This window comes from Rhizoctonia solani, chromosome 1 (genome assembly GCF_016906535.1).
Source record: "Rhizoctonia solani chromosome 1, complete sequence".
In the NCBI taxonomy this organism is placed as follows: domain Eukaryota; kingdom Fungi; phylum Basidiomycota; class Agaricomycetes; order Cantharellales; family Ceratobasidiaceae; genus Rhizoctonia; species Rhizoctonia solani.
This window is the reverse complement of record NC_057370.1, coordinates 2,677,554-2,704,490: the sequence shown is the minus strand read 5'-3', so window position 1 is coordinate 2,704,490 and position 26,937 is coordinate 2,677,554. Positions and strand designations below refer to the sequence as shown.

Below are 26,937 nucleotides of genomic sequence, written 5' to 3'. Positions count from 1 at the left end.
CCCGCTTCGCTTGTCTGTTCCATATGGTTGCGTTATGTTCCTCGTTGTATTTCTAATCCACCTACCCTTTGTGTTGTCAATGCTTCTAGTTCTAATGAGCCTATCCACATTCCAACCAACGCTCACGCTTGAATGACAACGCTACTAGGTGGAAATATTGAGTTTGGAACTGATCCTGACTAAATGCGCAATTTCGTAGTTAAACGGGAGCATTATGTGTTGGGGCCGTGGGGCCAACTTCTTTGTTAGTGTATGAGCTTTTTCCGGTGGATCGACAGTGGCGTCAATCATCTAGAGACGTGTTTCAGGCACAAATGATGGATACAGATTAAGTAGGGGTTGAATTTGAGAAGGCATTGGCACGACACAGTTTACAAATGCCTAACGGATGAAGCGCATACATTCAAGCACGTCCAATCTCAATAAGAATTTCCCTTCGTCGTATGTCATTAACTTCCCTAAAACCTGCGCTAGCCATCTCAAATTGCCCTGTCCCCGCCGAGAGCGCTCGGAGTCGGTTCGAGTAATCCAACATTCGGCTAAGAGGAGCTACCGCATGAACTGTACGTTTCACCCCGATGCTGCCAACTTTAGATGCATTGGACACCCCCGATGCAGGGCTTACGATCGATGGGGGGATATATACGTTGGATGTGTCGTAGACGCCCACTTCTGCGTCGTTGATGGCTTCGAGACCCAAGTCGACAATCTCTCCACCGCATTCGGTCAGGTCTTTGACGACTTTCCCAACAGCTTCTTCTCCTACTCTTACACCAACATTGACGAAGGGTTCCATTAAAGATCCGGGCCCGGCTTCCACAATCGCTGTTCGAAGTGCCTGAGTAGCTGCCCCTGCTGCAAGGGGATTCGTTATGCTGGTCGGGGGTGCTTCGAGGATGGTGATATGCGCCCGAGTTAGTGCGAGGGAGGTATGTGGTGACGCGGATAGTGCGGTTTGAATGCCAAGCAGTGTGGGATCGACAGGCGCAGTTGTATCGGAAGCCATAGTGGGCGCCTGTAAGAGCGTGCCATCCCGAGAGCTAACAATGTTTCCTCCCCATGCGGAATCCCCTTCAACTTCTTCCTGAGTCAAACTTCGCACGAGTAATCTCACGTGAGCAGAGGCTCTGGCCCCCGCCACATCCCTCTCCATCACTTCGTCCACCTCAACTGCGTCCCCTACAAAACCTTCCCTATAAGTTACCCGCCGCTTGCCAAACGACGCGCGTACGCCCCATTCTTCCTTGAGTCTTCCTTCTGCTATTTCGAGGTGTAGTGCTCCCAAGCCGTGTACGAGTGTTTGGCCCTCTGTCGTGTCCTCTGTGATTCGGAGTGATGGGTCAGTGCGCGATAGCGAAAGCAGGGCCTCGGCTACAGGTTGAATATCCGCATGTGCTTGAGGGATAACTGAAGCAGAAATCACGGCTGGGGGCGGGGTAATTGACCCCATGGCCAGTTGGCTGGATTGGGGTTGGTCAAGTGACGCTTTGCCTTTGGGTGACTTGTGCTGCCGGTGAGATTGCTGATCTAGCGCAGCGGCAACAAGCGTATCCCCTGTACGCGTATGCTTCAAACCCAGGAGCACGCCAACAGACCCGAATGGTAGCGAGTCAACTTCGCGAGGCTCGTCTGCATAGAGAAGTAGGATCTTGGATATGCGTTCCTTTTCTCGGGTGGCAGTATTGACCAGTGTAACGTTCCTCGTCAGAGAGCCTTTGAAATTTATCAGCATGCTTTTGACACTCCGTTTTCTAACACGCACCAGAGTATACCCTTACAAAGGTCATCCAGCCCTTTCGCTTATCCCATGCAACCTTCCATGCAAGCATTTGAACATCAGATCCCGACTCGATTGCACCCTCAAGACGTACGTCTCGTGGGCTAGCCAAAAGCTCCCCCACATAGTCAAGTAGCAAACCCGTACCAATATGCTTCGCAGCTGCACCACAAAACACAGGTAAGATATCTTGCCTGGCTACTAAAGAGCGAAGACTAGAGATGATCTGTGAGGCACCGACAGCGAGATATGGTGACGCCTCCGGTGGGGCGTCCAAGAGTGCCGATTCAAGTTCGGGCGAGCGAAGGGATAAGTTATCCAATAGTGATTCGCGAGCTGACAAGAGCTCTTTCAATAAAGGGTGCTCGTACGAGAATATGGAGTTACTGTTTAATTCAGACTCTGTTATTGGAAGAGGGATGCGCTCGGGAGGGTGGTTCGATTCAGCGGATTGAGTTACCGGCCATTTCCAGACCTCCCATTTTACCAGGTCGACTAGTCCCTCTATTCCTGGCTCTCCGCGCTTGTAATGATCTTGATCGAAAGAGGCTATAGGAAGTGTGAGAAGCGTTGGAGAGGGATGCAATCGATGTCCAAGAATGGATGAAATAGAGGATGACAATGAAGCACCGGGTCGATCAAGTTTATTGACAAACATGAATCTCGTTGGGACTTGATGTCTATAACAACCACGCTTAGGAATCACACAAGCTATACACACATAAGGATTGCTTACCTTACCTATCCAGTTGATTCCACACGCCCTTGGTCTGGCTTTCAACACCCTCGACTGCATCCAGTAGAACTACAGCCCCATCAATAACTCGACTCGCGCTCTCCACTTCCATACCAAAGTCGGCATGGCCAGGAGTATCAATTAAATTATATGTCCATTGGCGCCAAGAGACTGGGATACTAGCTGATTGGATTGTGATTCCCCGCTCACGCTCTGCGGGCAGGAAATCGGTTGTTGTGCTGCCTGTGTCGACAGTGCCAGCACTAGACTTGTAAGATGACGCGGTAAGAATGGATTCGGTTAAAGTTGTCTTTCCGGAATCTGGTCAAATTTTAATGCATATACAGAAGTTAGTATAGTGAAACCAACCGATATGCGCGAGTAGCGCAATATTTCTAATCTTCTCAGGATCGGATAAAACTGGGCCACCAGTCGAAACTGATGTCGAGCTGTTCCTAGACATGTGTATAGACGTGATTGTCTTGAGACGCCATGAGTGCGTTACAGGGCGCCTTGTAAGGCTTGTGAGCATCGCAGGTTCAAACTCCGAGTCGAAAGAATAAAAATAGTCGACTGTGCCACCTGATGAACTAATCCGCTCGATTAGTCACGTGGGCTTGTTGCCTGATGGCTGGGATGATTTGCCCACCCACATACAGCCATTTGTACTGGGATATAGTCCTTATTGTAACATGAATGATGTTCGTTACAACTTGAGGATGTGGAGGCTTGAAAAACATATCATTGGGTACACGATATATGCATGTATTCATCTCACGTTTGGCTTCTTCAGTCGTAGTAGCCTGTAAGCGGAAATGAGATGAAATGTTCGATAAGGCTAGCAATATTATATTATCTTGGGTATATGAGCCGATGAGGGCGCGCATACTGTATCATTACGATATAAGCTCAGGAATACAGTATGTCGGTCAATTGTTCATAACATGGCAGAATAGATTCACGTCAGTCAAGACAGCTTAAGCTTAGGGTTAGGCCCTGCCAAACTTGTAAAAAAGAGCAGAGCCCGGCCAGCCCGAGGGCCAGCGCAGGTCAGGAAAAGATTGAGACAGTGCCTAGCCCGATGGACTAGACAAGATGCAGGTGCCAGCTGTTAAGTCCGAGGTGGACGCCGTGCTATGGCCGGCCCCCACACCTCATGCCCACAAGTACATGAAGGCAGACATGCCATCAAGGTAAGTATGAAGATTTTAATCACCACTCACGGCGCTTCTTATTGTCTTTCTGCTGGTCCGTGCACCCATCTGTCTACTTGGGAGCTTCCATCACCCATCAGTGGGTTTGGTGCAGTCACATCTGTGGTTCATAATGCATTATGGACGCCATGGATGGTGGGGGCTATGTTGTTCGGGCAAATTCACAAAAGCGTGTGTAGCTACTATTAGGCTTGAAATGTCTCAATTCAACCAACCATATCATACGTGCTATCAGACAAATCCAACTCTTGTAGCCCCAGTGCGAGTAACCTCTGTGACTTGCGAGAGAACGCAAGTTGAGTGGTATATGCGTGTACATATGAGTTAAAGTACTTTTCTGCCAGATAAAATGCACTTCAAGACTGCGTCGCCGCTCATATGTGCTATTCCGACGATAATAAATACAATTCATGCATTATTCAAGCAGAAAATAGGGTCTGTCATTTCTACGGTAGGGGTAGGAGGATTAGGATGCTTGGTATGTAGTTCCCGAGAGCAATGAAGTCGATTTTAACACCATTATGTGGCTCTGAAGTTGACCATTGAGCCTATCTAATGACTGGGTAATAAACACACTAATTCCAGACAAATCCCTTGCTTTCTCATTAGCATAAGCAATCCTAGGCTTCGCTGTCGAGCCTACATAGGCGATAAAGATATGTTCGAACAACTTGAAGTTTGGTGGATACTGAAAACACTACACGTGCCGCTTTTTCTTTCGTCCAAGTGTTCTTCAGAATAAAAATTGATACACTGGTGGTTGTGAGGTGAGGTTAGTTTTATTTTCCAAATACCAGATCGAAAGCATACCTGGGAATCCAAAAATGCCTTCAATTTTATGGGAAGCCCGTGTTTTGGAATCCCGCTTTCAATGGCCATGTTCAAAATGTCTTCGAACTTGATCGGCTGAATCATTCATTCAACAATTAGTTCCAATGAAATTAAGCTTGTCACCAGTCTCGGTCGAACAAGTGCCACATACCTCATATCGAAGGATCCTTAAACACAATCTTTATCTTGCGTGATTAGACCCAGCAATTTAGCGTCTAAGTCTTTCAAAATGGCGCCATTATCGGTATCTACAGGCGCATTGAAATCGTCTTTACGTCTTGTCCGCCTTCGTACTTTGGAAGAAGGCACCCTGGAGCGAGACCTTGACTTGGACCTAGAGCGAGATTTGGCTGTACCCTTTTTCGAAAAAGGACTAGATTTCTCGTGCCTGCACCCTGAGAGACCTCTGGATATGGGAGATTTCGACTTCTGCTTGTTTACTCTCGGACGACTGGCAGGAGATTTAGACTTCTTTCTAGAAGATTTGGAGATTTACGTGATCGGCTTCCAGACTTGACCGATTGTCGAGGGGAGTTAGAACGCCCCCGAAGAAACTGCCCAGACATCATGTCGTTCTCGCGGATAGAAAGCTCGCATATATGATTAGCAAGTGAATCGTGGGTGATAGGGGGCGTGACCGACTGTGGTCTTCCCATTGAATACTCCTTCTTGGGAGTCCCACTCCTCTCCGAATGACTCTCTGCGTGGCAACGGAGCAAATGGGACATGGGAATTGATGGAGGACGATAGCGAAGCGACTGTATGTCGGCTGATATCAGAATCTGTTGAATCCATAATTAGGATTGAGCTGAAAGCACAGGACTAGGGCTGCGGTCGTCTAGGTCGTCTAAATCGAGAGGGCTGGATTCGGAATCAGAGCTAATTGAGATTATTGAGGAATCACTCGATGGTACCAAATGCGCCAAACGTGGCATCGTTAGACATGAAGGTAGAATAGGTGGATTACTGGTGGATTGTTCCTAATCTAGTGAGTGACAGACTCTACACGGTCAACCAATTGAGCTCACCTGAAAGGTAGAAAGCGTCCCAGTTGTGATATTCGGTGATATAGTGCAAGGTGTGTCGCATAAAATAATCCACTACGTGTATCCATGTTCAAGGTAGCCAAGGCGTCACCTATTTATACATCAGATTATGTTAAAACTCAATCTCGCAGAACTGAAGCTCACCAAATAACCTTGGGCGCTCTCCAATCTTGCTTGGAGCAAACGTTTGGGTAGATGGTATACCTTGCTTCTTCTTCTTCTTCTTGTTTTTCTTTTGAAAGCTGGCTTTCGGTTGATATTCCAGGTATCACATCCTGTTGACTCTCAGCATCAAGAACAGGTGCCACGCCTAGTAATGCAGCGCCACGTTCCAGAATAATCTTACGGGTGTCTTCAACAGGCTGTAGGACTGGACTCTCGGGCTCGGCTCGACGACCTCGTTTCTTGGCAGGGGCATGCTTCTGAACGGTATGCGCAAGTAATGATCGAGGCCCGCTTGGTTCCCTTTGGGTTCCTTGTCTTTGACCGATTTCTTGTTCTTTGGTTCGGGGGCATCCACAACAGCGGCGATCAACTTCACATACAACACATCCAGTTCACATCCGCATTTGCGTGCACAAGATATGATATGGTGCCATTTATGCTTGGGAAGCTTCCGAGCGGTCCATGGGTGCCCACAAACTACACATCTACAAAGGGAGTTTATCTGTTCGGCAGTAAAGGTGGCTTCGGCGTTGGGAACTCCTTCGTGATGCCCAGAGTAAACGTTTTGAGGGAATGTGATGGTTTCGTTGAGCCGACGGAGGCCTTGGATACGTCGGAAGAAGATGCAACCAAAGAAACAACTTGGTCTTTGTTTTTAGAGCCGCTTTTAGGGCGCGAGGAGTTCGAGTAGCTCGCAGAACGTTCAATGGTACGCTTTTGGTAGGCAAAGCTGTTGAGATCAATCTGTTTGGCTGGGGAAGGTTGGCTCGATGACTTGAGAGAGACCGTTTTGCTATAAGGACGATTTGGTGACAGGTCCCCCAGGGCTGAATTTGTGGTAGAGGCTAGCCAAGGGGGCGGCGCGGGTTTACCGGCGCGCGCACTCGAAACCTCGGCTCGGCGAATGGGTGATTGCGCTTCGTGTGTAGGTGGCACTTATTAGTACATAAACCAGGGTTCGGTTGCATAGATTTACCTTCGTTCCGTGGCGGAGCTCCGATGCTCGCGGTGCTTGTTGTTCTACCGGATGTCGAAGGTACAGATTTTTGAGTTAACGCATCAACCCGCGATATCCAAGTTTGACTTTGGCTAAACACTTCCGTTGCAACCTCTTTCTGCGACTGTTTTTTCGTGAGTCTCAACTGGGCCAAGCGCTCCTGTCGCTCTGGTTCAGAGTCTAGAAGACTGAATAAGTTGAAGTTCATGGTACAACCAACATTAACCTTACCTTCGATCACCTCCACATCCGAAGAAGAGTCTGATACATATTTTCGACTCGACATGGTTACCAAGGCTAACCTATCAGAATGCCAATATCTGTCCAAATGTGGCGAAGGCAGCGAGCGTTGAAACACAAGTAAAAAAATTAATTGGTAAATGAAACGTAGTTTACCGGTACAGTCTCACTTTTCCAAGAAAACACAAGCGACAGACGTGTTCAGGAAGACAGCGTGACAGTCTAATTGCAAGACGCTCAAATAGCGCGTCCGATCGGCGATCTTTTACGCAAAGTCACGTGTCGGTCATCTTGCTGACTAACATTTCCGCCAATAAATCGTGAGTGCACCCACGAATGCACCCGCTCCAAAAAGTCGAATCCAAAACAGTTGCAAAATGACAATAGATTACATGAAGGCTTTGTCTTCAAGTTTAGCCACACCAATAACCCACCAACCAAATGAGACTCCCAATAACGAGTACGTCTGTAGCTTCCCCAGTCGAGTGCGAGGTGTAGACCAAGTTCACCGCATCCTGAATGGTTTCTAGCACAAACACTTTCTCCTTTGGGAATCCCGGAACGAGTTCAAGCCACGCATCGGCATACTCTTTTGTGTGTTCAACGATAAAGCGACATCTCTCTCTCCCTTCTTGATACTTTGGTCCAAATCTGCCAAGGTGGTCACATTGGTACAAAACACGACCCGATCGAATAGGCCCCGGATGAGGGACGTCGTAATTTGATAGCATCGCTCTGGAAGCAGCTTTTTGCAGAAGTGTGTCCAGGAACAACTGACCGTTCGACCACCGGAGCAATTGAATATCAGCGTTCGTTTTAGGTTAGTGTCCCTGCATATAGTTTAGTATTCGTCCGTAAGCTATGAGCGGCATGCAAACCTGAATCCGAGATCGGGAGAAAAGTACCAATCTGCACAGGATGTCAAACTCTCGATGTGTGGGCCCCATCAAGCAACCACTCCAAGCCCTCTTTCGATGGGTCTGTGATCCGTTGACAACGGCCTGCCCACCTCGCTTCCCTGAAGCCAGTCGCATAAACTTCGGGGATAGGAGTTAATGAATCGGGCAACTTGATCGTTGGACATTGTAATTGTAAGAAACGATGTACGAGGTGCATGGCAAGTGATGCGTTCTGTCGCTGATGAACACCAGCAAGCCCTGAAGATAATGGTCAGATTGACCCAGACGGGAATCCTTGAATTCACACACCAAGTTTAATTTCAGACATTTCTGGAACCGTGTCGACAACGTGAAACTCCGATGCCTTTTAAGACACATAAGACACATAAGTGAATTTATTCGTTAGAAATGAGGGGACTAACTCACCTGTACTTTTTCGGCTTCCTGCTTGATCACTTCTAAAGAGTCTGGAGGTTGGTTACGGTATACGCAGGTACGCCATTCTAGTAGCAGCTAGTCAGTCAGACTCCCAATCAATCAGTCGTACCCACCTTGTATATCCCAGCTTTCTGCCACGCGATTTCAGGCAAGGTTTTTCCGAGAACAGAGGTATGATCAAGACCCAAAGAAGTGATACCTGTTACAATTGGGTTGGGTACAACGTTGGTTGTATCAAATCGACCACCAATTCCGACCTCCAAGATAGTAGCGTCGACCCCGAGAGAAAGGTAAGCATGGTACGCGATCAAAGTAAGCATCTTGAAGTACATTGGCATAGGTTTTTCGGGGTCGCCTTGCTGTTAGACCTTCGAATTAATGGGAAATACACAGTGCTCTGTGCTTTGCTCACATCTTTTGTTGCCTCTAGGCGATCCCAAACTTCGAAGAAGAAACGCGCAAAATCATCTTCGGATATAGGTTTACCATCAATCTGAATACGTTCACGAACTGAAACTAGATGAGGCGATGTATAATCCTGTCATGTAATGTTAGGAAGCTAACCACCGAATAGGTATTAATGATAATAAACGTTCACCTATCTTCAAGTGGGGTGCTGCCTTGCGCAAGAGCGAATAACAAAAGGCACATGTTGAACCCTTTCCTTTTGTTCCCGTTACATGGATAACATTTAGCTTGTTGAGATCTTCTGGCTAGGGTTGCGCAAATTTAAGTATCTTTGAAACGGTTGGGCTCTTGTATTTAACCTACCTGATACCCAATTCGGCGCAAATCACGCAGAGTTTCTTGTATCGCGAGCTCCGCCTTGGGCCCTGATGCTTTTGCAGCTGCTACAGTTGCAGCATTAGATTGAAGGGAATGATTGAGTGCGTATAATGCGTCCTACAGGAGCGTCAATAAAAGTTGTGCCTAGCTTAGTTCAAACAGTACTTGGAACGTTCGTTGGTACATAAGCGTCCTCTTTGACGAGAGTTGCAAGAAACTAAGGTGGTTGCTGATCAAGGCTCGATAACGCTGGACGATCATTCAGCGACTGCTTCGGTCGAGATGTGCAAGCAAAGTTTAAATTAGGAAAGAAGACATCGAGTCATGTGACATAATAAATTTGAGTGTGCATACAGTTATACAACTATAGGCAGATGTATATGCAGCCATATGGGGTTAGGAAGCATGGATTAAGACTGTGCGAAGATAGAGAAGAGGGCGGGTAGCATTGAGCTTTGTTGATGTATATTTACAAACCAGGGTCATGTGGGATATAATCGAGGTCGCGTCTTCCACCTTGCTGACTCTGCCACGTAGCGGACACGTCGGCTAGAGACTTAAAAAAGCGCGGAGAATAGTCTCTGGTGTTTTAACTGTTCACTACTGTCTCTTCTCATTCGCCATGCGGTTCTGCCGCACCATTGTCTTGACTGCCTCTGTCCTAGGCTCGCTGGTTTCAGCCCAGGATGGTACTTCCAAGAAGTTTGAGTACCAGGTAGGTTGCATACATGTTACCGTGGTCACCTGGTCTATCGTCATTAATTCGCTGTACAGTCACAAGTACGTATTTATGGCAAATTTAGTGGCGTTCGCTGACCTTGCTTCAGGGAAGTGTTCCTGCGCGAGCTCATTTCCAATGCAAACGACGCTTTGGAGAAGCTTCGTCTCATCAGCTTGACGGACAAGTCTTACCAAATCCCAGACTCGCCTCTCAATATCACGATCAAGCTCGTGAAGGATGGCGAAGGCACTGGTGGACGCGTTGTTATTACTGGTAAGCATTTACAATAAAGGTTGGTACCCTCGCCAAGTCTGGTACAAGCGAGTTCCTTAACAAGGCGGAAAAGGATACTAGCGGAAACCTGATTGGCCAGTTCGGTCTTGGTTTCTATTCTAGCTTCCTCGTCGCCGACAAAGTTCAGGTTGACGCTGTTATTACTGGTAAGCATTTACAATAAAGGTTGAACGGACGCCCGTGTTGATACAATTTCGCAGACACCGGTATTGGTATGACTGCTGATGACTCGCCAAAAACCTTGGTACCCTCGCCAAGTCTGGTACAAGCGAGTTCCTTAACAAGGCGGAAAAGGATACTAGCGGAAACCTGATTGGCCAGTTCGGTCTTGGTTTCTATTCTAGCTTCCTCGTCGCCGACAAAGTTCAGGTTGCCTCTCTCCACCTGTCTCCAAGGCAAACCCAGATCCACTCCAACACATCTTTACAAGTGGATCGGATGATAGCAACTTTGAAATCTCTGTTGACCCTCGCGGAAACTCGCTCGGCCATTCTGGAACCGAAATTACTATGTACTTGAAGGATGAGGCATTGGAATTCTTAGACGAGCAACGTGTGCGCGACCTTGTTTCCAAACATTCGGCATTTGCGACTTCGTTCCCACTCTACCTCCAGACCTTCAAAACTGAAGAAGTCCCTGACGAGGAAGCTATTGCTGCTGCCAAGGCAGCTGAACCGAGTCGACTTCCACATCGCCGCCGAGCCTGAAAAGACCAAGGAAGCCGAGACCGATGAGGACGAAGCTATCATTGAGGATGTCAAGGAAGATGACGAGAAGAAAGAAGAACCTGCATCTCCTCCTACTCCCATGAAGAACGTTACGACCGAGGAATGGGTCCGTCTGAATGACCAATGAGGTATGTCATCCACGTGAAGCAATGAAGTAGCAATACTCATCGTCTTTCAGGGAACCAAAAGATGTAACCAAAGACGAGGTCAATCAGTTCTTCATGTCCACTTTCAAGGAGCACAACGGTCCTCTCGCCCACAGCATCTACAAGGGTGACTCTGGTCCAGTTTCGTTCCGCACCATGTTCTTCATCCCATCGGATCTGTGCGTAATTCTCATGAAATTCACACCTAATCTCTTTCTCATTGTTTAATTTCCACAGGAACGAGAAGTTCTGGCAAAGCGCGAAGCCCGAGTTGAACAACATCCGTCTCATGGTTAAGCGCGTCTTCATTACCAGCGACCTCGGACCCAATGCCATGCCTAAATGGCTCAGTTGGCTCAAGGCTATCGTTGATGGTAAGCTTACCTATTCGTCAAATATGTGCAAATGGCTCATCGTTTTCCAGCCGATGACCTCCCTCTCAACGTCTCCCGTGAAACTCTCCAATCAAACCGGTTCCTTCGTCAGATTCCCAATATCCGTCCGTCGCTTCATCAACTTGGTCGATAGGATGTCTAAGGACGAGGAGAACCCAGAACTTTTCCGTAAATTCATGAAGATTTATGGCTCGGTTGTTAAGCTGGGAGCTGTTGAAAGCCCCAAGGAACAACAAAAGCTGGCTGATTGGCTCGTTGGGATACTAATTTGAGGAATTTCACCAGTCTGGATCAGGTAAGAAAGCTTTGCTGAAATTTCAATGCGAGTACTGATGAACGGTATCTGCAACCATTTCCACAGGGGTCTGCAGTTCCAGGACGCTGCCAAGAAGGGTCTGAAGTTCGGGGACGAGGATGAAGATGCCGAGGAAGAAAAGGCCCGCCAGGAGAAGCTCAAGGAGACGTTCAAGCCTCTCTTGGAGTACCTCAAGAACGAGACCTCCAACGTTGTTTTGATGTTATCTTGTCCAATCGTCTTGTTACCAGCCCTTGTGCAATTGTCGCCGACTCGTATGGCTACAGCGCAAACATGGAACGTCTTATGGCCGCCCAGACTGGAGGAAAGATGAAGGAGAATGACTTTATGCACGTAAGTGATATTTTGCACTCATCGGCCCCCTTTGATAGTATCTGACGCACTTATTTCAGGATTGGGCGAAGAAGCAAAAGTTCCTTGAAATCAACCCGAACTCCCCGCTGATTGAAGGAATGCTCAAGAAGGTCCAGGCTTTGATTGACATTGAAGAAGGAGAGGAGAGGGACAGTCAACTTGAAGAGGAACTAAAGGAAGTTGCATCTATTCTCGTTGACGGAGCCCTCGTCCGCTCTGGTTTCGAGGTTCCCGATTCCAATCTGTGAGTAGCAAATTTTACAAGCACTTCTACTGCAGGATACTAATACCAGACGCAGGTTCTTCACTCGTATGGATCGCGTCCTTCGCCGTTCTCTCGGTGTCTCTGAGACCGCCAAGGGCGACGAAACTGTTAAGCCCGCTCCTCCAGTCGATGATACTCCTCTCGAAGAGCCTGGTGTCCTACCGGAAGGTGCATTTGAGGACATCATTGATAATACCGCCGACCAGAAAACCTTCCAACCCAAAGTCGATGTCAAAGTCGACGCACTGAATGACGAAGAAATCGAGGAGATGTTGAACAAGAAGGAGCAGGAGGTTAAGCGTGATGAGTTGTGAAAAGGAGCCCAAAATTATCCAACACATTGTGTGGAATCATGTATTGTGTAGTATCTAACTTAGTGAATTGTTTGTCTACATCGTGCACTTATAGGGACTTGCGTTTGCGATAAAAATCAAGAAATGCAGCCTTATCTTCCCATCCCATCCCGACGCGCTTTAGTTTTGAGGCTTGTGCCATAAGAACTGCGCAGGCTTCAGATATTTCGTCTGCTGGCGCAATGCCATTGTCGAGAATAACTTCGCTAGCCATAAATGACCCCGAGGAGGGCGAATCAGATGGGGCCACTAGGCGAATCGAGAGATTGTGCGAGAGCAGGGGCGAAAAGGAGCTTAACAATGTGAGGAGCTGGGTTTGGTAATGTTCCAGATTGAGATGGAATAGAATGAGTTGGCGATGGTGTCGTAATGGTGGGTGGGTCATACCTGACGAATGCGATCGTTAAACCCGGAAGCAGCACATCCATTTGGAAAGAGTGCGTACCGAGCACACATAATATACATCTTGAACCCCTTCACAGGGTGCTTAATATGTTTTCCCTTTCCTGCCACAAATACGTCGGCAAATCGAATCAACGCGCGTCCATTGCTAGTCGTGCATTCGGGGAGCACAACTAGTGGCCGATCACATTGAGCACGAATGTCCTCTATTGTTGCCATGACAGTGGACGTCGAACTGCCATATGGAGGAACGTGTCCAGTCGCGAGGATCATCTCGAGGAGCGAGGCCGTTCTAAAGCCCAGGATTTGCTGGCGACGAGCAGCCGATGCCGTACTAACCTGAGCCGACCCGGTACCGGTACGGCGCCCAGGAGTCGCCGGTGCGGTGGTTTGCGTTGCAGATAGGGTGGGAGACGCACATACAGGAAGCACAAATTGGGGGTTATACCTGAAACCACATTCGGTCACTGTGAGGACTCTTATAAGTATGGTGGATCTTACCGGACCGCAAGCCAAAGAACTTCAATCCAGGAAGCCCAGTTGGAGACTATGATGTCCCCAGGGCCAGGAGACCAGTCATCACTCGTTGCGGTATCCGCCCGCCTTCGGGCTTGGATTATAACATTTACTTGCACGACGCTACAAAAGAGCTTACCTGTTTTTCCGTGATGCAACGTAGGTAGAAATCGACCAGAATCCCAGCAAGCAAAGGAAAATACGGCCAAGTATGGCTATAACAAGCCAGGAGAAGAACCTATGTAACGGCGGTATAGGTAGCTACAATTAATGAGCATGGATTTTTTTATACCTGGAGCGTCTTTGCACTAACCAATAGAACGCAGACCAGGTGGAATGCCACAAATAACGCGAGCAATATTAAGGCCAGTATACTCCTGAACACGCCAAATACTATTCCAAAAGCAGCAGCTCCGTAGTCCGCCAATGATTTTGTTGATTGGGGGGGCACGGGTGTCAAAAAGGGCTGACGAAATGAAGTTAGAATAAATTCCTATTAACGAGGTGACCACACTCGCTTGCACACCAGTTCCGGGATCCTAATATCGATACCTATTAGTAGCCGATTTACTCCGCCGATGAACAACTCACCCTCCACGCACTGAATTTTTCCATTTTTATTCAATAGCCAGGCCCAACGATTATGGTCGGCAGATTTGTTTGGTGCCAGCCAGCTAATCTAGCTGTGCAAACACATATTACATAATGTAATGTACATGCGCTCGGAGTGATTATATGCATCTATGCAGTGGGTCTATCTCCCACAATACGTACAAAATACAAATGAATCCTTAGATTTTGAGCTAAATTTATCATATGTATTTCCAGGTGCATGTCGGCCCGCGCAATTTGAGATCCCATTGGAGACAAAGTGGAGGTCTTGGGTGGAGGTCAACCAGGGCCCGGCCGTCGGCCTCCGTGATGACGCAAGTCATACCACATATAAAACATTAGCATAACAAACAGCCAGAAATCCCACTACCACCATCATCACTAACCCCATTTACTGAGAAACTAGTGCTCACTGTCCATATCATGTCTACCTCGACTCTTCCAACTCGTCGTATTGGTAACGACAATGTCACTGCTCTTGGCTTCGGTGCCATGGTATGTCAATAATCGCATATACTATCTGTAACTATTATTGATTGTTTTACAGGGAATTGGAGGCTTAGCTTATGGAGCTGCAGGTGACGATGAAGGCAGGTTTAAGGTACGTCAGCATGTGTCGTTTGAATGTGCCACAACTGTATCTCGTTTTTAGGTATTGGACAAACTCGTAGAGTTGGGGTGTACCAACTGGGATACAGCCGACATTTATGTAAGTATGTTTGATTATGTATTTAGATTATGTTCGATAATGGATGATGTAGGGAGACTCCGAAGCTCTCATTGGAAAGTGGTTTAAAAGGACCGGAAAGCGCGACCAGGTTTGTCGTATTAATATAGTCGCGTATGAGTCTGGTTACTGACGTCTTATTCGCTTACCGTAGATATTCCTGGCTACCAAGGTAAATATACAGCAAGTCAGAAGCATACAGCATATCTAATAATCTGTCCGAACAGTTTGCTATTACCCCAAGGGTATCAATGGGACCCCTGAGTAGTAAGCGCACAATCATCCCACGATGGTGTTCACATAGGCTTATAATGTTCGACGAAGCCTAAAACAACAGTTGGATAAATCATTGGGACTTCTCGGGGTCGACGCGATTGATCTATACTATGTGCATCGAATCGACACGACTGTTCCAATTGAAACGACTGTAGGGGCGCTAGCCGAGTTGGTAAAGTAAGTCTTTTTTGGTAGATTTTTTGTATGCTGTGACACTCATAGAGCCAAAAAGAGCTGGGAAGATCAAATATATTGGCCTTTCAGAGCCATCGCCGGCTACCTTACGTCGGGCACACAAGGTTCATCCTATTGCAGCGATTCAAGTAGAGGTAAAGAAGCCCCTTATAAACATTGGACATACATATAACTGACTTTTCCTCTTGAATAGTACTCTCCATTTGTACTAGATATTGAACAGAAAGGGCACCTCTTGGATACTGCTCGCGAGCTCGGTGTTGCAGTAGTTGCCTACTCACCCCTCGGCCGCGGAATTCTTACAGGCCAAGTTGTGAGCAAACTTGCCTTTCAATAGTTTTCTCACGAAATCTAAACACACAAACTAGACGTCCAATGCAGACATTCCAGATGACGACTTCAAAAAGCATATTCCCAAGTACTCCGAGGCCAACTTCCCCAAGATCACCTCCCTTGTCAATAAAATCAAGGATATTGGGAAACGGCACGATGCAACACCAGGGCAGGTTACACTCGCATTCCTTCTTGCACAAGGGGAGGATATTATCCCGATCCCAGGGTCAGTGTTCATAGCATTGGTTACACTAGTAGTGGTTATTAATTGGGCTTACTTGATCTTTGACAGGACGAAAAACATCAAGTATGCAGAAGAAAATCTTGGCGCATTGAAAGTCAAGTTGACCCCTGAAGACATCAAAACGATTCGTCAGGCTATTACTGAGACAGAGCTAACTGGCGACCAGTATCCTGCAGCATATATGGGGCACTATACGGAGATACACCAGAACCGACAAAAGCATAAGTCATCGAATATTGAGGTTGAATGAAATGTACTATTAGTGGAATGGAATGTTGATTCCGTGTTTTATGGACACAATGTCCGAACCAGAATTTAACCTTATCGGAAAGACAGAGAGAGCGCGTGCAACGTGTATCTATCAAAGCAGACCGGCACCTGCGATCATTCAATTTTGGACAAACTAATGTATCGAAATCCCCGAGGATCACGAATCCTTTTAAGCCGGTTTAGAAGCATCCTCAGTAGGCGGCGAGTCAGGTCGAGAAATGGTAGAAGTGATGTTGGGAGGTGCATTATTAGTGGCATTAGGTGACTGGTTCCTATCAAAGATGGTTGATACATATTTCTGTTACTGGCCTCGCAAACTGAACTCACAGTGTGACAAGTTTGTCCCGCTCTTGAATTATCAGAGGCTGGAATATATAAACTCCCGACACTACACCTACACATTCCGCGATGAGAAAATAGACCATCTAATCAGTGGCAGGCTTGTCTACCTGTTGCAATAGCCACGAGGGCGGGAATTACACGACCTCGCCCGGACATAGTTGATACCAATAACAATGATCGCCGTTCGCTCAGTAATCAAGGTCAAAATCATCAATCAACGGCAGTGTTTGCTATTATAGGGTTTGGCTGATCAATCACGTTCCATTTTGTCATTTCCCACCATCAACATATATTTAAGAGAGGTTTTTTTCAATTACAGATGAGCTTTCAATTAGTTGTGTTAATCGATTTTCAAAGAAGCATCTAGGTTAGTAAAACCCTCGAACAGCGAGGAGAATGCATCGATATATGACCTAGTGGATGATCTGAGCGGGCTGCATACAACTGAGGCAAGATTACTTACTGAACGTCTTTAGTTCCTCCAGTTTCACTATACAACCACACCTATGATAAGACTATTGTAGAAAATTATATACGTAATACCTACCGGATTGAATGCATGGAAAGCATAGGCATCCCAACATCTACGGTTCTCAAACCCAATTTAGACAACATAGGGCCTACGGTTGACCCACAAGGCCTAGAATTAATGAATCCCGTTAGCGCGTAACATTAGAGTAAGGATAAGTGGAGCACATACATGTCATTCCTGACTTCAAACTCTTGAATTCGCCCTCCTCGATTTTCGACAAGTTTGCGGATCAGGAACGTCCCAACTGCATCAGTTGCGTACCGTTGCTTCGCATTAGTCTTGACAACAAGGCCTCCATTGATTTCGGGACGATGAACTTGCTCATGACTGTCCATATACGAGGGATGAATCGCATGTCCCTAAAATGAGAAGATCTTTAGTGGGGTTTGGGAATGTGAATATATACATACCATATCTGCAGAAACTAAGAATGACCGGGAGATGGATTGTGCATGCGCAGCAGGAGTAGGAGAAAGTCTATGGAACAAAGTCGGGAGTAAAGAAGACTCTGTGACCAGTAAACATCCTTCTAAATATCTAGTCGATGCAACTCACCAGCCCCGCTGGTACTAACACTCCCAATCTCTTCGTGGTTGAATAGCGCAATGACGTTTACATTTCCCTCCAATGGGACGGCTCGGTCAGACGAGACACTGTCAGCCATAGCTTCGACAGCACAAAAGCTTTGTAGAATGAGTTTAGTAAGGGTTAGATATGTTGAATAGGAACCAACCTTGACATGAGATTATCCAAACGAGGAGAGAAAATAAATTCGTTGTTAATTCCACCCGCTTGGGATGGTTGAACATCGTACAAACAACTGCAAAATCGGCCTCAGCTATATAAACTATTAAGTATTTCAGCAAACTCACAGCTCAAAGTCGTGGATCTCCTCCGGAGAGACTGAGATGTCTTCTGCGATTAAATCAATCAATGATGCGTGGTGATTCGTCTGAACATTCGACCCCGCAACGCCAATGACAGGGTTCTTATCGCTGGTCTCTGGTACGGGTGGTCCATTCAACTGTGAAGCTACTTGGCCCAGGATGGGAATGAACTGTGTTTCTTGGTTGAACTGAGAGTATAGATGTGAGTATGGGCTATTATACTTGGTGCATAAACCACACCTTGAAGTTGTCATTGACCGTCCGATCAAGATGAATAGCTAGGGTAGGAATCCGCAAAAGCGGACGCTTCAGATTGACGAGGCGAGATGTAAACTTGGTGCTATTTTTGTCCGTAACGATTACCCTTCCGGCCAGCGACAAGTCCCTATGCAAAGACTCAGTCTTGGAACCTTTTAGGTAATAAGATGGATTTAGCCACCTATCAAACCAACTATGCCAAATGCCTCCGCCATATGTCTCAACTCCGACCTGTCGTGATATGAGATAATGATAATATGAATAAGAAGCCGGGACACCAACCTGCAAGTAGCCTGCTTTGGAACGTTTGGACACCGGGCGAACCTGTGAGCAAATAATTTAGCAGTCATATATTTACTAATTGAAATATGCTTACCCTTAGGCACGGGCTATCGGTATGGGTCGCGACGATAGAGAGGCCCGCGCCTTCCTTCCAGCCCTTGGGAATTGTGAACGCTATCAAGGAAGATTGATTTCTGAATTGGATGTTCAATTTGTCTCCCCAGATAGTCGACGAGTGTATTGCCTGACCTGGTAAAAAAGTAACGACCGCCTTCCTTCAGCTGCTTCTCCCAATTGTCCTTCGCATAGATACGCTGAAAACCAGCACTCTCAAGCCGTTCGCTGGCATTATGAACGGCATGAAATGGTGTTGGAGACGCGTTTATAAACCTGGAGGAGAGTATTAGTAATTTATTCGCCATGTCCATTTATGTATTAGCGTACTCTAAGAACGAGGCAGCTGCTGGTGGAATAGATGGCTGAACCATAGTCACAATGTGTTGGTGTCTCTGGAGATAGTGGGTTAGATTGGGCGCAGGGCTCAAACTGGTGTTTGCGGTGCTTCGGAGTGATTTTAGCAGAGGCTTTCGCACCGAACGTGAATAGAGCATCATGTGGTTCCATATCTTTATGTCAGATCTTGTACTATAAGCGCCACAGATCAATTGGAAATTGAATTTGGAACCAAAACTTACTTGCAGACAACCTCATCATGGTCCGTTCATACCAGCGCCATGGCCCGACACAGGTAAACAAACTGAGGTATATAGCGAGGAACCGAATTAACTTTAAAATAGGCCTTCGGTATGATATGTAGTAATTCTTCCAATGCGGTATATGATGGTCGATATGCATATGTGCCCGCTCTGGAAGATGTTTTGGTTTGGGATGTAAAACGAGGGCAGATGGTAAGTGAAACGTGACCCAATTAGCCTTAGCCTTAATCTCTTGATAGCTTGCTATGTGGCACGAGACAGGCCACCGAGCGGAAGTAACATGTATTCGACGATCACCAGTGAAAGAAACATTTGCGGTTGGTTACACAGATGGGTCAATCAGATTGTGGGACTCTGCCAGTGGTAGCGTCACTGTAGTCTTCAATGGACACAGGAAAGCTGTCACAGCACTCGCCTTTGATGGAACTGGAACCAGGTTGGCGTCTGGCTCTCAAGATACCGAGCTAATCGTATGGGATATTGTAGCCGAAACAGGCCTTTACCGGTGAGTTCCGAAATATCTTTACACTAATGAAAGATGTTTACCTTTTATTGTCTAGACTGCGCGGCCACCGTGACCAGATTACATCTATCAGTTTCATCCCCCCTTCTTTCGCGGCCAATGCTCCCTCCAGTTCGACTTCCGAAAACTCAACATATTTGGTGACTGTTGCCAAAGATACGTTCCTAAAATTGTGGAATCTTTCGACTCAACACTGCATTCAAACACAAGTTGCTCATCGCTCCGAGATATGGAGTATGGACATCGACAGCAGTGATAGGAAGCTATTAATCTTAACCGGAAGCGGAGACGGAGAAGTAAAAGCCTGGTCATTGGACGGCGTAATTCTGCAAAACGGCCTGGTCCAGAACGAAAACGGCGAGGTAAGGATATCAAATGCGGTGCCATTGCTGAAGAAAATTGCATATTTATTGACTCTTGGTAGATATCCAAGCCCATTCAGCCGGCCGGATCCCTGCCACTATCAACAAAACACAGAGTTGCACAAATTTCCCGGCATCCTCACCTTCCTTATCTTGCAATTCAATCACACGACAGATCCGTCGAAGTATTCCGAATTCGTACCGAATCCGAGGCGCTGAAAAAGCAAGCCAGGAGAAAGAAGCGGGCAAAGGAAAAGGCTAACAAGGCCAATCTGAAGGGCAAGACTACGGACGTGGAAATGGATAATGGGCAAGAGGAGACTGAAGCGGGAGTTATTTCGCTAGAAGACCTGTTCACTCCCTATTTGATTGTTCGTGCGAGCGGCAAAATACGATCTTTTGATTTCCCAGAAGGAACATCTGGATCAGAGACTAAAGGCATTCAGGTAAGCACTTCAAACCTGGTTTTGGATTTACTCAAAGCTCCCTTTTTAGATCATGGTATCACTCGCTACCAATGCGCTAGAAGTGTATAATATACCCCCTCCCGTTAAATCAAAGGAACAGCCTGAAGCAGCTCGTACTTTTACGCTCGATCTCCCTGGCCATCGAACCGACGTCCGGGCAGTGGCGCTAAGCTCTGATGATCAATTAATTGCTTCAGCATCAAACGGTAAGAGCCATCTTGCATCCTCACTTATGGCGCTATAGTGACACATAATACCCAGGCTTGTTGAAAGTGTGGAGTGTCCAGAGTACAGCTTGTATCCGCACTTTCGATTGCGGTTATGCATTATGTTGCATATTCCTTCCAGGAGATAGGCAGGTCGCCGTGGGAACAAAGTCGGGAGAGATTCAAGTGTTTGATCTTGCTTCCTCTGCGCTTGTGCAATCCATCCAAGCACACGAAGGCGCTGTGTGGTCCATGCACGTTCGGAGTGATAACATCGCCATGGTCAGTGGTAGTGCCGACAAAGACGTCAAATTTTGGGAATTTGAGCGTAAAACAGAAGAAGGCTCCAAATTTGTAAGTCCTCCAGCAGAGTGCTATTCTCAGCTAACTTCCGATACTGTAGGTTGGTCGGGTGGTCACAATTGTACACGTCCGAACGTTGAAAATGTCCGAAGATGTACTATCAGTTCGCTATAGCCCTAACTCAAAGCTATTAGCGGTCGCACTTTTGGATTCCACTGTCAAGGTCTTTTTCCAAGATTCCCTAAAGTTTTTCCTCTCCCTTTATGGTCATAAGGTATATGCGCTGCAGTCTTTAGCAATATATAGAGACATTTAAGACTCACTCATGCTTTGATACAGCTTCCAGTGCTAGGGATGGATATTTCTTCGGACTCCAAACTTATCATCACTTGCTCGGCCGACAAAAACATCAAGATCTGGGGCCTTGACTTTGGAGACTGCCATCGATCGTTATTTGCTCACGATGATAGCGTCATGCAAGTTGCCTTTCAACGGAATACCCACTACTTTTGGTCTGTGAGCAAGGACAAAATGCTTAAATACTGGGACGGGGATAAGGTATTACTTGAGCGCCCATACGCATGAGTAGCGACTAACATTTCATCGTAGTTTGAGCAAATTCAGAGACTCGATGGGCACCACGGAGAAGTTTGGGCACTAGCAACAAGCAATGATGGAAAATTCGTTGTCACGGGCTCCCATGATAAATCTATTCGCATATGGGAAGAAACAGAAGAGCCGGTAAGTCATGTGTGTATCGAATCGATCTGGGCTAATTGTTATACTGTGTTCAGCTTTTCCTTGAGGAGGAACGCGAGCGAGAACTCGAACAACTCCACGATGATGCACTCGCAGATACGCTTAACCGACCAAGTCACGCCATAGGAGCCTTAGCGAATGGCGACGAACCAAATGAGACTGCCGAAGTGGAGACTGGTGTTGTAGAGAAACAAACTGCTGATACGCTTATGGCAGGAGAGCGTATCATGGAAGCCCTTGATATCGCCGATTCAGAGCGCGCTGCCGCGCTTGCTTATGAGGAGCAGTGTCTGGGTCTCACGGAGGAAGAAGTGGCCCGGGTGCCACAACCCACCCGGCCTCCTCTCTTGGGGCACTTGGAATAGATGGCCCGCAGCATGTGCTCAGGGTTGTAGAAAAGGTGCCTGGTCCAGCACTCTTCGATGCACTGCTCGTACTTCCATTCACCAAGGTGGTCTCGATGCTGACTTACCTCGATGAGTGGGCCAAGCGTGTGAGTAAGCTTTGATTATGAGTCCGAACCTTAATACTAATACCGATCTGGAAGGACATTTCGACGGCGATGACATCGCGCATTCTAGTGTTCCTCTTGCGTACCCATCACCACCAGATCGTAGCGAATAAAGTGTTAAGAACAACGCTTCTAGCTTTGAGAAACCATCTACGTGGCGCCCTCAAGATTCATAAAGATGAGGTACGCCTCTCGCATTATGACATGCACGCTGATTCAACTCAGCTACAGCCCTGCTGTATAGAGTGAGCTGACCATTTTACGATTTGCACAGGTCGGTTACAATCTTGCGGCACTGAGAATCATCCGACGACGAGACGATCTGAATCGAGTGTCTGAATTTTACGAGACTACTATAGGGGATACCAAGAGTATGGCTCTGTCATTGCCCGACGAGGCCACTATACGCAAACAAATCCAGGCTGCGGATGGGAAAAAGCGAAAACGCGTCAACATCGTTGCATAATCCATTGGACGCACTTTTCGATCGTGCAGATCGAAGTCCACATATCGAGTTTTTATCTGATCTTCATGAGGACAATAGTAAAATACACATTATCAAAAAAAACATTGATTAACCCCGGCATCACCTGTGGCCTAGAGGGTATGCGCGTCAATTTCTAGACTTTGGGACCCCAGAGGCTTGTGTGCCTGCAATCCATCGAGGATCGTTAAGCTCCGACCTCAGCCGCGTTTCTCGATAGTATATCAATATACTCACCACACTTGTGGGCTAGTTGCCATTCTCATTTGGACCGTGAGAATTCCTATGTCGAGGTCGGCTAGTGCTGCGAATGCGGCCTTGGTGAGGTCAACATGTCTAGAACCTGCGGGGTGTCGCGTAAATACGTTTCAAATCGTTATGGCCAGAATAGGGTTGTGCAAGTAGTATATGTCTACTCCGCGGGAGGATTGGTTGTGCGCATGCACCTACCTTTCTTGCATCCAGCGCATGTGTCAACCACGCGGACGAAAATGCACTTGTCTGGCCCGTTGCATACTACAGGCAAATGATTGTCAGCACATCATCGTTCATCATACTATTAAAAGTGTCACCCACGTTCTAAGAACTTAAAGCAGCTCGGTTTGTTATTCCACCCCTCGAGCGTGAGTGCACATGCGAAAGATGCATCCTGTTTAATATCCGCAATTAGCCGAACGAAGCTAGAACTGAGCGGAGAAGACCACGTGCACGACTTACCGTTGGTGCCCAGTCCGACTCTGGCCAACAGCTGGGATTTTGGAGGTCCTCCCCTGTGTACCTACCACGTAATTCAGAACATAGTACTGATTCATATTTAAAAAAGGACAAACCATGTGATAGTAACTCCCTGCGCCTTGCCTATCCCTCTCAACTCGTTCCAGGCTTCTCCAACCGCGTGGCCAACAGACCCGCCAATAATATCGGCACCTACATCAACCTTAACACCACGCTTAGTCTCCGATCGCTGACGTCGTTTTTGGTCGGAGCGGGAGCGAACATTAGTATCGTTGCCGTATTTGTAGGAGAGATTGCTAACTGGGACAAATTGCCAACCGTCCGCAGAGTGGAACTCATACGAAGGACTGTAGGAGTGAGATTTTGTGTCTCCTCTTTGAACCTTGCTCCCATGGTTCTCAGGGGCACTGGTAATTTTAGCTGGGTTGTAATCCATTGGATTCGTAGCCCAAGGCATCTCAGGTAGCACGTTGGAGACTGCAAGTGCCGAAGCTACAGCAGATGCACAAGCCAGGCTGATAATCATCAGCGTTTTATAGTTATACATGTTTAACTTGAAGGAGCGGGGGTGTAGTTCTGAAAGAGGGACTTGTGAACCTTTCGAAGTAGTTTCTGGGTTTGAGAGAAGAAAAGAGAGTATGGTGGATGTCGCAAAAAAAACAAAGCAGGCATCAAATATTAGGAGTATTTATGATTTAACCTCCTATATGCGCTCAGGGGTCTCGGGACTTGTTTGTGTCTTGAGCCGGCGATCAAGCACGTGATCCACCAAGTCATTGTGCATGAAGAAGGCGTTGTGGTGCGATTTTACGTATGCCTATGTCTCATCGGTCAACGAAACCGAGATAAGCACCCCGACTCTCCCATCTCTCCTTTGCCAGGTAGAAACAACTCCATGTCCCAAAATTTAGAACTCGCAACAAGATTGCTTCATGCGGATGATGAAGCACATTCTGAAGTCAACGTCGCCCCAGCTATATCTGTCTCAACCAGTAGGCCATCATAAATACGTCTAGAGCCGCTTATAACTGGTTTCTATCTCACTTTCTATGACAGCCTTCCGTGCACCGGGACCAGTGAAGCTAGAGTATCCTGACGAACCTGATGTGACTTCTCCTCAGAGACACATTTATAGTCGCTATACAACCCCGATTTCTACTAGAGTAGAAAAGGTCCTCTCGGCACTTTTGGTAAGCATAATTTCTACAAATTAATGCGCTCACGTTTAACACCTATAACAGGGGGGACACGCGATTACATACGCATCGGGAATTGCTGCAACTTATTCAGTAAGTAAAGATGAGTGCATACAATGACTCCACCGATAGTGAACTTGGGATATTAGGCACTTGTACACTTAAATCCTAAGCGTCTCGCAATCAGGGACGGCTATCATGGTGTCCATGTATCCATCGATGTGTATAAAAAGGCCAAACCCGAATTGGTAACATGCATTTCTTTCATGATGTTCGCACAACACCAACAGTATGGTTATAGGAAATTATCGATATCGACGATGAATTCAAGGCCGGAGATCTATGTTGGGTTGAGACTCCGCTTAACCCTACAGGAGAAGCACGCAACCTGAAGTATTATGCGGAGAAGGTACGAGTGGTCTTCATACGATGGGCATCGGATCGTTATACTTAACCGGGAGCAGGTTCATGCTGTGGGTGGTCGTCTCATCGTGGACTCCACTTTTGCGCCTCCCCCTATCCAAGATCCGTTCGCATGGGGAGCCGATGTCGTACTCCACAGCGGTGGGCAATTCACCTGTTTGTATTGCGCTCACAGGGCTTATCGTATAGGATATGAATTACAGGGACCAAATATCTCGGAGGTCATTCGGATCTATTATGTGGAGTGCTTGCGGTGAGAGATCTAGAAGAATGGCGAGCACTTTGGCACAACCGGACATTCATGGGCAATATGATGGTATGTCCCATAATAGTGTATGTTACCGGTCACGGTTAACCTAAATCCGCACAATCCTGTAGGGATCGCTGGAATCGTTTTTACTGTTGCGTTCACTCAGAACTCTTGAGTTGCGAGCTACACGACAAGCTGAAAATGGGGCAGCCCTGGCCCAGTGGCTCCACAGAGTATCACAGACGCCGGCCGGTCAATCGTGGGATGGGGTTAGAGGAGGGTCGATTAAGCATGTTTGGCACGCAACGCTACAAGGCCAGAAGGACCAAGGATGGATCAAGAAGCAAATGCCCGGCGGAGGTCCAGCTTGTTTCTCTTTTATGGTAAGGGTACAGTGCATATGATCAAGAGAATTTCCTACTGACGTTGCCCATGGCGAGTAGCTTGATGACCCGAACGAAGCGAGGGTTTTGCCGTACATGTTGAAGTTGTTTACGGTAAGCCTTTGATGGGTATATTTGAACCAGAACAATGTTCACGTATAACTTCCATGTTCTAGCCTGCAACTTCGTTAGGAGGCGTTGAGTCGTTAATTGAACAACGATATCTTTCCGATGCTGGGGCAGACAAGCGACTAATCCGGCTAAGCGTCGGCCTCGAGAATTTAGAGGTGAGACTGGAACGCCTACTGTATATCTCCGCGTTCAAACTCTTATGAGTGTCTACGCAGGATCTAAAGGAGGACTTGCGTCAGGCACTAAATGGAGTCCCAGCAAAGGTCAAGGCACGGCTTTAAAGTGCTGAGTCAGAAAACAGTACCTCTCCATTGTTCCCTGACGTTGTTGTACACCAATAACTTTGGGGGAAAATTGTAGTCGCAGCGAGAATATTGGTTCATCAGCGAGGGGTCTGGGCCTTCTCAGATCTCATTGCCGATCTGCAAAATGACATTTATGGTTGATAGCCGCATTCTTCGTAATTCACCTGTCAAATGCGTTCGAGCCCGCTACTTTGAACTTTGAAGGTTGTGCAGCATGTGCAAATTTAATCATCCTGGCTATGCACACATTTATACAGTCTCAAACCTTATTTACCCTCTCCCCTTTCTTCCTCTTGTTAGAGAGATGGTTTTAACGGTTTAGGATCTGTCACAACTGATTGTGTTTGCTATGGCGTTATAATCGTGGAAGAGCCTGGGGAATCACAATCGTAGTCGGGACTGAAAGCTTAAACCAAACCTCACTCCTGGGTTTCGAGCACTGGGAGTTCATACAGCCTTCTGAGCCACTTGTTAAGCTAATATTCGGCTTGCCTGAGGGACCGAGAAGTGAGCGAGATCAAAAGACATACTGCACGCATGTATATGCATCATTTGGTCAAAATAAATTGCAAATATTACGTGTTTGTGTATGTATCGAGGCATTG

The 26,937-nt window shown here is 47.0% G+C and overlaps 12 protein-coding genes across 12 annotated transcripts; 4 read left to right on the top strand and 8 right to left on the bottom strand.

Annotated features, from left to right (window-relative positions):
* Window positions 1–403: 403 nt before the first annotated feature.
* Window positions 404–2,976, bottom strand: RhiXN_04412 (Elongation factor Tu GTP binding domain; the record flags this gene model as incomplete). Its single annotated transcript, XM_043324229.1, has 4 exons — window positions 404–1,713; window positions 1,763–2,457; window positions 2,519–2,834; window positions 2,883–2,976. 4 exons carry the CDS (start codon window positions 2,974–2,976, stop codon window positions 404–406), a joined length of 2,415 nt encoding a protein of 804 aa, XP_043176648.1.
* Window positions 2,977–4,995: 2,019 nt separating this feature from the next.
* Window positions 4,996–5,503, bottom strand: RhiXN_04411 (tetrahydrofolylpolyglutamate synthase; the record flags this gene model as incomplete). The annotated part of the gene is made up of 3 exons (XM_043324228.1): window positions 4,996–5,316; window positions 5,377–5,419; window positions 5,463–5,503. 3 exons carry the CDS (start codon window positions 5,501–5,503, stop codon window positions 4,996–4,998), a joined length of 405 nt encoding a protein of 134 aa, XP_043176647.1.
* A 188-nt stretch (window positions 5,504–5,691) lies between these two features.
* RhiXN_04410 (tetrahydrofolylpolyglutamate synthase) lies at window positions 5,692–7,052 on the bottom strand (the record flags this gene model as incomplete). The annotated part of the gene is made up of 5 exons (XM_043324227.1): window positions 5,692–5,695; window positions 5,749–6,026; window positions 6,367–6,686; window positions 6,746–6,946; window positions 6,998–7,052. 5 exons carry the CDS (start codon window positions 7,050–7,052, stop codon window positions 5,692–5,694), a joined length of 858 nt encoding a protein of 285 aa, XP_043176646.1.
* An 875-nt stretch (window positions 7,053–7,927) lies between these two features.
* RhiXN_04409 (dihydrofolate synthase) lies at window positions 7,928–9,315 on the bottom strand (the record flags this gene model as incomplete). The annotated part of the gene is made up of 8 exons (XM_043324226.1): window positions 7,928–8,163; window positions 8,215–8,269; window positions 8,332–8,408; window positions 8,453–8,702; window positions 8,756–8,859; window positions 8,942–9,056; window positions 9,115–9,246; window positions 9,295–9,315. The coding sequence occupies 8 exons, from the start codon at window positions 9,313–9,315 to the stop codon at window positions 7,928–7,930; spliced, it is 990 nt and encodes a 329-aa protein (XP_043176645.1).
* A 436-nt stretch (window positions 9,316–9,751) lies between these two features.
* RhiXN_04408 (heat shock protein HSP90 family protein) lies at window positions 9,752–12,662 on the top strand (the record flags this gene model as incomplete). The annotated part of the gene is made up of 14 exons (XM_043324225.1): window positions 9,752–9,909; window positions 9,957–10,080; window positions 10,143–10,290; window positions 10,345–10,388; window positions 10,489–10,698; window positions 10,814–10,978; window positions 11,031–11,197; window positions 11,256–11,392; window positions 11,443–11,517; window positions 11,699–11,708; window positions 11,775–11,930; window positions 11,996–12,062; window positions 12,122–12,327; window positions 12,383–12,662. The coding sequence occupies 14 exons, from the start codon at window positions 9,752–9,754 to the stop codon at window positions 12,660–12,662; spliced, it is 1,947 nt and encodes a 648-aa protein (XP_043176644.1).
* An 88-nt stretch (window positions 12,663–12,750) lies between these two features.
* On the bottom strand, window positions 12,751–14,234 carry RhiXN_04407 (uncharacterized protein; the record flags this gene model as incomplete). Its single annotated transcript, XM_043324224.1, has 7 exons — window positions 12,751–13,011; window positions 13,089–13,551; window positions 13,605–13,706; window positions 13,759–13,880; window positions 13,933–14,085; window positions 14,129–14,158; window positions 14,211–14,234. The coding sequence occupies 7 exons, from the start codon at window positions 14,232–14,234 to the stop codon at window positions 12,751–12,753; spliced, it is 1,155 nt and encodes a 384-aa protein (XP_043176643.1).
* A 420-nt stretch (window positions 14,235–14,654) lies between these two features.
* RhiXN_04406 (aldo/keto reductase family protein) lies at window positions 14,655–16,256 on the top strand (the record flags this gene model as incomplete). Its single annotated transcript, XM_043324223.1, has 11 exons — window positions 14,655–14,726; window positions 14,779–14,832; window positions 14,884–14,940; window positions 14,993–15,049; window positions 15,113–15,130; window positions 15,186–15,203; window positions 15,263–15,411; window positions 15,467–15,563; window positions 15,623–15,742; window positions 15,798–15,988; window positions 16,055–16,256. The coding sequence occupies 11 exons, from the start codon at window positions 14,655–14,657 to the stop codon at window positions 16,254–16,256; spliced, it is 1,035 nt and encodes a 344-aa protein (XP_043176642.1).
* A 189-nt stretch (window positions 16,257–16,445) lies between these two features.
* RhiXN_04405 (uncharacterized protein) lies at window positions 16,446–16,774 on the bottom strand (the record flags this gene model as incomplete). The annotated part of the gene is made up of 3 exons (XM_043324222.1): window positions 16,446–16,548; window positions 16,604–16,670; window positions 16,726–16,774. 3 exons carry the CDS (start codon window positions 16,772–16,774, stop codon window positions 16,446–16,448), a joined length of 219 nt encoding a protein of 72 aa, XP_043176641.1.
* Window positions 16,775–16,958: 184 nt separating this feature from the next.
* On the bottom strand, window positions 16,959–19,065 carry RhiXN_04404 (aspartyl aminopeptidase; the record flags this gene model as incomplete). Its single annotated transcript, XM_043324221.1, has 14 exons — window positions 16,959–17,031; window positions 17,082–17,108; window positions 17,166–17,202; window positions 17,254–17,258; window positions 17,319–17,509; window positions 17,561–17,658; window positions 17,706–17,833; window positions 17,884–17,970; window positions 18,023–18,225; window positions 18,278–18,526; window positions 18,578–18,619; window positions 18,672–18,771; window positions 18,827–18,967; window positions 19,022–19,065. 14 exons carry the CDS (start codon window positions 19,063–19,065, stop codon window positions 16,959–16,961), a joined length of 1,425 nt encoding a protein of 474 aa, XP_043176640.1.
* A 224-nt stretch (window positions 19,066–19,289) lies between these two features.
* Window positions 19,290–22,890, top strand: RhiXN_04403 (small nucleolar ribonucleoprotein complex subunit Dip2; the record flags this gene model as incomplete). The annotated part of the gene is made up of 14 exons (XM_043324220.1): window positions 19,290–19,325; window positions 19,375–19,485; window positions 19,533–19,798; window positions 19,854–20,178; window positions 20,241–20,624; window positions 20,674–20,851; window positions 20,907–21,205; window positions 21,255–21,428; window positions 21,494–21,712; window positions 21,764–21,895; window positions 21,949–22,233; window positions 22,290–22,406; window positions 22,461–22,607; window positions 22,699–22,890. The coding sequence occupies 14 exons, from the start codon at window positions 19,290–19,292 to the stop codon at window positions 22,888–22,890; spliced, it is 2,865 nt and encodes a 954-aa protein (XP_043176639.1).
* Window positions 22,891–23,141: 251 nt separating this feature from the next.
* Window positions 23,142–24,190, bottom strand: RhiXN_04402 (rare lipoprotein A-like double-psi beta-barrel protein; the record flags this gene model as incomplete). Its single annotated transcript, XM_043324219.1, has 5 exons — window positions 23,142–23,251; window positions 23,359–23,424; window positions 23,485–23,557; window positions 23,626–23,686; window positions 23,739–24,190. 5 exons carry the CDS (start codon window positions 24,188–24,190, stop codon window positions 23,142–23,144), a joined length of 762 nt encoding a protein of 253 aa, XP_043176638.1.
* A 348-nt stretch (window positions 24,191–24,538) lies between these two features.
* On the top strand, window positions 24,539–26,308 carry RhiXN_04401 (Cys/Met metabolism PLP-dependent enzyme; the record flags this gene model as incomplete). Its single annotated transcript, XM_043324218.1, has 11 exons — window positions 24,539–24,635; window positions 24,700–24,833; window positions 24,885–24,932; window positions 24,989–25,087; window positions 25,141–25,248; window positions 25,304–25,403; window positions 25,452–25,515; window positions 25,679–25,895; window positions 25,956–26,009; window positions 26,072–26,182; window positions 26,243–26,308. The coding sequence occupies 11 exons, from the start codon at window positions 24,539–24,541 to the stop codon at window positions 26,306–26,308; spliced, it is 1,098 nt and encodes a 365-aa protein (XP_043176637.1).
* Window positions 26,309–26,937: the final 629 nt, after the last annotated feature.